The sequence below is a fragment of the Penaeus japonicus genome, unplaced genomic scaffold (assembly GCF_977035675.1).
Source record: "Penaeus japonicus unplaced genomic scaffold, GWHDUDI00000001_assembly GWHDUDI00000001, whole genome shotgun sequence".
NCBI classification, from domain to species: domain Eukaryota; kingdom Metazoa; phylum Arthropoda; class Malacostraca; order Decapoda; family Penaeidae; genus Penaeus; species Penaeus japonicus.
Window position 1 is genome coordinate 50,775,487 of NW_028234403.1, and position 7,500 is coordinate 50,782,986.

Consider the following 7,500-nt stretch of genomic DNA (forward strand, 5'->3'; position numbering starts at 1 on the left):
AGGCCATTTACCCCAATACGTTCTGTGGATCACAACCCAAGCATCGTTGTAAATCGAGTGTTTGTTGAAGCCGGACGAAAGGAAAAGTCTTATCTAGAGTGACTTTGTGTTAATCGATAAGGGCATGTTGATGATGATGATGATGATGGGAGTTTGTAGCTAGACTGAGTGACAGGTTAGACGGTGAGAAGACAGGTCTGAAGATTGCTAGATCCTCAAGCGCCATAATTTGTTTTAGTATCTACTATGCGAACCATGAAAATGCGCCAAGGAAAGATACCGATACTTACTTTTATTGTCTACTACGCAAACCATGAAAATGCAACGAAAGAACTTGCAGTCTCGTGGTACAAACAAGAAATTTGCATACGTTTTGAAGTAAAGCTATTTCATACATATGTTCTAGTAGTTGCTGTTATTTTGTTTTGTTATTTTCGTAATGGTATATGAATATGAAGTTTCAGGTTACGTGGTGAAGAGTACGTGGCGAGTATGATAGCAAATGGTAGTGAAGTTGCATAAAGACAACATAAAAAGAAAAAAATAACAACATAATCAGTTAGAGGATGACGGAGGAAGCATTGTTATTGCGTACTTATTCTTTCTAGATCACAGCGAAGATGCCTCCCAAAAGGAAGTTTCGTGATGCTTGGCTTGGCCAGGAGACGTTGAGAAAGTGGCTTGGACGCGTTAACAATGACCCTCACACCGCCCAGTGCTAAGTCTGCAAATCCGTCTTTGCAATAGACATTTACACCATAAAAAAACATGGAAGTTCGGAGACTCATTCAAAACAGTTGGGAGCTGAAGCTACAGGAGACCTCAAGCTCAGTGCGTCTCAGTTGGACTTGGTCGCGACAGTCGAAAGAGCTCTGGAGAAATTTATCGCTGAAAATGACCTCCCATCTGATGCTATGGCTCACTATATTGGGCTAATGAGAAGGGCTTTTCCTGATTCCGATATCTTGAAACAATGCACTTTCAAGAATATAAAACTTACGAAGGATAGTATAAATGATGACATTAGTAAACTGAGGAGAAAAACGATTTTAATGACTTCAGTGCTTCGAAAAATCTGGAAATAAAGGGAACCCCTGTAATTCAGTTGAAAAAATCGGCTGTCATTCCATATATGCGATGGTGGACAATAAACTAATACCATTTCGGGCGTGAAATTATTCAACAACACAGTAAACAGTGCCAGCTGTCACTATTCATGTCTCACTTGAGAAGAATATCCACCATGGATATTAAGGATCGAATAAAAATATTAACTTATGATTTATAATATAGGCTGAATACTTTAAGGAGTGGATATGCATGAATGTACCGAACGTGTTTTAGAATTTGTAGACTCTCTGAGTGACATCAGTATTTCTGTTATCAAGTTTGAAATGCAATGCTGATAAATTCCTTATATTTCTTTATACAACACCCCGCCCCTTTTTGTATACATATTCAGATATATGCCTGTATCTATCTGCCTATATATATATATATATATATATATATATATATATATATATATATATATATATATATATATACAAATACACATATACACATACATATACATATACATAAACTGTATGTGTATCTGTCTCTCAATACACATACACAAATGCCATAATTTGTTTGTCATTTTATAAGGAATATGCAAAGAAAATGTTTTATCTATGTGATATTTAGTAAGAAGGAAAGCAATATATTCACATCGCTATAAAGATGCCTCATAAAAGGACATTTCGCAACGATAAAATCTGATACTCACACGATTCCACATATATCTAGCTTTCATAGAACACTCAGTTCTAAACACGGCAACACTAAGTAATCGATTTTAAGGATAAGGCGAATGGGAGCAGCGACAGACGGACACTCGGACAGGGCCGTGCTCTCTTTGAAAAGATAATAACAGATGGCGTAAAAATAAAAATGATAAACATTGAGAAAGAGAGAGATACAATGGTGCCAATCAACAGCGGGGCATCATGAGTTATACAAGAGGGAAATGAGTATTCTTACCATTCTGCGCTGACTTGGATAACAGGACATTATGTGGTAGTAAACGCTGACGTACTGATTTCAGATATGGTGTAAGATAAGCAAAGAGGATCGGTTGATTCGCCATGCAATTTTTGAAGCGCAAATCAATGAATGACAATCCCACCATATTAAATGCTATTGATTGCATATCTTCAGTTATGTTACGTCGTGACGGAACTAGATTAACGATATTGACTAGGTTTAAGGATTGAGTCCAGATGTTGGGTTTATTCCCTTTTGGAAGCTGTTCGCACTTACTCTTGTGAGGAGAATATAGTGTTAAACAAGAGTGTAGTCAATGGTCTGACCCTTTTGCTATATTGTCTTTTTTGATACCTTTTGCCATATTTTAATTTTTTTTTATATACATATATCTCTTAATTTTTATTTATATTTATTAATCATTTTTATTTTTATTATTTTTTTTTGGTGGCAACGGTTTAGAGATATGAATACCTTCTATGTGGTTATATATGTATTGTAAAAACTTGAGAAGTCATTTTAGACCTTCACACCGACAATAATTTGATTCAAACCTTTTTAAAAATCTGACAATATCATTATCGAAGGACAAATGCCACGAAGGTAGAGCCCCGTGAAAAATAAAGCATTTCCCACTCAATATTCGCCATGTAACAAATACTCGGCTCTAGACGGAGGAAGGGTCGTGGGGATGTGTTTGCTGTATACCTCACGTGCTTTGGCTGTGCAATGCATGCCATTAACACGATTAACGTGCACGCGACAGACTCGGTAATGAAGGCGACGTGCATGCACTCTACGGGTTGATATTGAAATACGTGGTCGAGAGGTGACAGAGGTGACGGTTTGTCTCGGAATTGCTGTGTATTCCAACTCTGTTTGGAGTCCGAAGGCGCCTGTCTTTCCGGGCTGGAGGGGAAGTATTTATTGCTTCGGATGCCTTGACCCTCCCCTTCAACTCTACTTCTTATCTCTTTCTCTCTCTCTCTCTCTCTCTCTCTCTCTCTCTCTCTCTCTCTCTCTCTCTCTCTCTCTCTCTCTCTCTCTCTCTCTCTCTCTCTCTCTCTTTTCTCTCTCTCTATTTCTCTTTCTTTCTTTCTTTCTCTTTCTTTCTCTTTCTTTCTCTCTCTCTTACATACACAGACACGTGTTTTATTTACGTATATATGTGTATTTATGGCAGATTTTTATCGTCTAATTATCTTTCTCTTTCTGGGTTTTCTCCATTTTATCAGCACGGAAGAGTTTTTACAGTCATATAAATAAATATTTATGGCAGATAAACTTACTATACACAAAACATTTTATCTTCTAATAAAATGTATGTTGTATATAGTGGGTTTATCTGCCATTTTATCAGCACGGAAGAGTGTTTTGCCAGTCATATAAATAAATAAATATATATATATATATATATATATTATATATATATATATATATATATATATAAATATGTGATGTGTGTATGTGTGTGTATGTATGTATGTATGTATGCATGTGTATATATAATATATGTATGTATATATATATATATATATAAAATATATATATATATAAATATGTATATATTATAATATATATATAATATATATATATATATATATATATATATATATATATATATATATATATATATATATATATATATATAATGTGTGTGTGTATGTATGTATGTATGTATGTATGTATGTATGTATGTATGAGGAAAATGTTTTCTTATTCAATACACGTGACAAGAACAGAACATAAGATTAGCATATATGAAATATTATATTAATAAAGACAGATGACAGAGTAAGCTTCGCTCGTAGACAAAACACACACAGTTATACGCCTTTCTTGTGCATAATTCAAACATTAGCAGTCAGGGATTTCCTGTTGTTATTAAAATACTTCCACTGGTATTAACATATTATTTGATAACAAGTAATATATATATATATATATATATATATATATATATATATATATATATATATATATATATACACACACACATACACACACATACACACACACACACACACACACACACACACACACACACACACACACACACACACACACACACACACACACACACACACACACACACACACACACATTTTCTCCACTGTATATGACAAAAGGGACATAAGGGAGAGGGAGAAAAGAGAATTGGGAAGTTGCAAAGATAAAAGGTTAGAGTGGATGATGGGTTCACAGTTTTAACTACACACTGCTGATATATTGACATGCTTGTAAACAATCTTCACACACACACCTGTATTTCAGTAGTATGCGATTAGAACTACTTGCAAAACATTTAGTTTCCGTGTTTGAAAAGAGCTGCTTTTTGTACCAATCTGGTGGTGTGGTACAAACAGTCCAGAAAAGTATAACCACTGAAACCCTGTGTTGTGCTTCCATGTTGCAGAGGCGCGTAATCGTGATGGCATGATGGCTTCAGGCAAGGACCGTCGCGGCTACGAACACGAGTCCTCAAGTGACACCGACAACCCGGACTCCGACGACCGCCGTCCAAGGCCTTATCGGAACCGCTTCGGGTGAGTGCCAAGGATTCGTAAGTGCCTAGGATCCACATCGAGGCGGAAGGTGTGCGTGATTTTGTGTGTTTGATTGAGTGATCATTTTTTTTATAATCTGTATGTGTGTAATTTGGTATGGACGTGAATAACAAGTACCAATCAGCTAGCATTAGTGGATAACATTTTTATATGAACGTAAACATATGGACATCCCAGCAATTGCCTGAAATAAACATATATTCTAAAAGGAGTATGCATCCACTTGCATCAAGTTTCTATCATCACAAATGACTCATAGATCTTTGCCTTTGCTTTAGAGAAATGCGTGGTTTATTCTGTTTGCAAAATTGATATTGATTTCATAATTGCTTTCAGGTAAGTGTGAAGCATGAACGTTATGAACGTCTAGCGTGTACCGGCGCAGGAGGAGTTGTCAGGTAAGTGCCGGAAGTAGACAAATATTAAAAACAAAAGTATGAGCATAGACCCGTATTATTAGTGACGTAACGCAGGTATTATTCCCATGGTTTTCGATTCCTATTGTCATTAGACATATTTTATGTCAATATTTAGCTTTATCCTCTTTTCAATTTTATTTTTCATTTTCTTCATGCATTTATATGAGAGTTACTAGCGATGTTCTACTCTCCAAATGAAATTCCTTTATCCCCGTCGCACCCGGGTTCCCCCGCGCAAGACTGTACAATTTTCACATGCTTCAAGCACATTCTCGGTGTAGGCTTACAGCATGTGAATATCAAGTGCTCTCGTTGTCCTGCGCGGGTGCCATGGGAGGAGGTGAGAGAGGAGAGGGAAGGGTTGGGAGGGAGCTGGAGGAGGGACGGAGTGAGTTGGTGTGGGAGGGATTGGGGAAGGGGGAGTGGCTAGGAAGGGACGGAAGAAAGGAGAGGAAGGGGAAACTACAGGGTTTCTAAGGGAACTAGGGAAAGACGGGGGAAAGGAGTTATGGATTAGGAGGGAGTAGGAAAAGACTGGGGAAGGAGGGAAGGGGTTAGGGAGAAGCCGGGGAAGGGGGGGATGCAATGACTCTCACGTCTGACCAGAAATGTGCAATGTCTTGCTTGAGTCTCCGCTTGCAACGGGTCGCGTCTCGTTTTAGAGATATTGTAGTGGTAATGGGTGTTATGGCGCAGTTTCAGATTGCGAATTAACACCTCCCGCTCCCTCCCTCCCTCCCTCCCTCCCTCCCTCCCTCCCTCCCTCCCTCCACACACAAAGAAAGGATTAGTTGAAGGAGGATAAGGATTGTTATTACGGCGGAGATCGTGGTAATAATTGGGATGGTTATAGCAATTGTTGACTCTGGTAACTGTGTAATAGCAGTATTAAAAAGGATATTGGTTATGAAAATAATTATAAAGATACGGATGAAAGAAAAAAATAACAACGTTCATAATTGTATTAAACATAACTGCAACAAGGAGTAACTATATGATAAGGATGATAATAATAATAATGATAATGATAAGATTGATATGATAAGGATAAAGAACAATATGATGCCATAAGGATTGGGGTTGATGGTATAAGCAACAACAATAGAAATTACGAAAACAAAAGTGATACTTCTGATATTAAAAGCACTGGACTGTAACACTTTCACCGATTCCAAGAAAAACAAATGCGTTGCTGCTTTCGGCATCTGGAATTGCCTCCGATATTTAATGACTACTTCACTGTGCTGTTTTTGTTTTGTTTTGGTTGATGGCAATATATATATATATATATATATATATATATATATATATATATATATAATATATATATATATATATCTGTGTGTGTGTGTGTGTATGTGTGTGTGTGTGTGTGTGTGTGTATGTATGTGTGTGTGTGTGTGTGTGTGTGTTTTGTTTTGTGTTTTCCTGATACATATCGGATGAGGTGCTATGAGGATGTCCATTTCCCTGCATTTGGAGGAAGGGGAATGACGCAACTACCAAGGTGTGGGTAGGGACACTCTTACTGTTTTAGCTCTTGGTCATGGGAGTATCTTGTTGACAGGTGCGATTTATGTGTAGAGCTATATATATGTGTGTGTGTGTGTGTGTGTGTGTGTGGGAAAGAGAGAGAGAAAAAAAGTTATGATATTGTAGTATATATATTGGTAATTTTAAGTTTCTCTCCTCCCTCTCTCACCTTTCTCTCCTCTCTCTCTCTCTCTCTCTCTCCTCTCTTAATTTTCTCATCTCCCCACTTCTTTCTCTCATATCGTTCCTTCATTCCCTCCCTCCCTTACACCTCTTCACACCCATCACCATACACCAAACGCAGAGATCGCATACCACCGCCCACCTCTCACCTCCCACCCCCCTTCCGCCCAGCGCCGAAGAGGAGCAATTAACACGAGTCTCAGCGGAGCGACTCGTTCGTCGTATTCCGCGTGATGAACGAGCGTCGTGTCCGTGTCCTAGGTAAGGTCCCTTCTCCCCCTCCCCCCCTCCCCTCCTCCCCTTCCCCTTCCCTCGGTCCGTGACATAAAGCATTAATATCCGATGTGAAGCCGAAGCGTAAGGGAGGAGGGGGGGGGGGTATGGGTACGTGGTGGGAGGGTATATATTCAACGGATGAATCGGCAGCGTGGGGGCAGGAGAGAGTTGGATCAGACACAGACACAGATTTAAACGAGAGATTGGAATCGGAATCGAAAAGGAGAAACTGCTTTTAGGCAGTCTTGCACCGCGTACTATTTAAATTTATATTTCGTTGTTATCGGCCGCGCCTTCCGGGGGTCCGTCCGCTCGCGTTGATGAGGCGAGGCTGGGCGGTGATGCGTTGAATTCTTGAACTTCGAAGAGTACTCTGACGCTAGGCTGGCTAATGACGCGTAGGATTGCAGTTCGAATCGTCGTTTTTTTTTTCGTGAGAGAGAGAAAACAAATCGATTTTGGTAAGACCTTTTTTCCTCTCTTGTTATACTTTG

At 38.7% G+C, this 7,500-nt stretch overlaps 1 protein-coding gene across 16 annotated transcripts in view; it reads left to right on the top strand.

Annotated features, from left to right (window-relative positions):
• Positions 1–7,500, top strand: part of mri (BTB/POZ domain-containing protein mrityu) — a 151,678-nt gene that overhangs the window by 6,806 nt on the left and 137,372 nt on the right. For 15 of the 16 annotated variants that reach the window (XM_086542033.1, XM_043019770.2, XM_086542056.1 and 12 more), the window contains one exon: positions 4,445–4,574. In XM_086542033.1, coding sequence (XP_086398159.1) covers positions 4,465–4,574 — 110 coding nt within the window. In that variant the 5' untranslated portion in view covers positions 4,445–4,464. Of the gene's footprint in view, positions 1–4,444; positions 4,575–7,500 lie in introns of those variants that run through there. The other variant, XM_086542111.1, reaches the window with a different exon arrangement.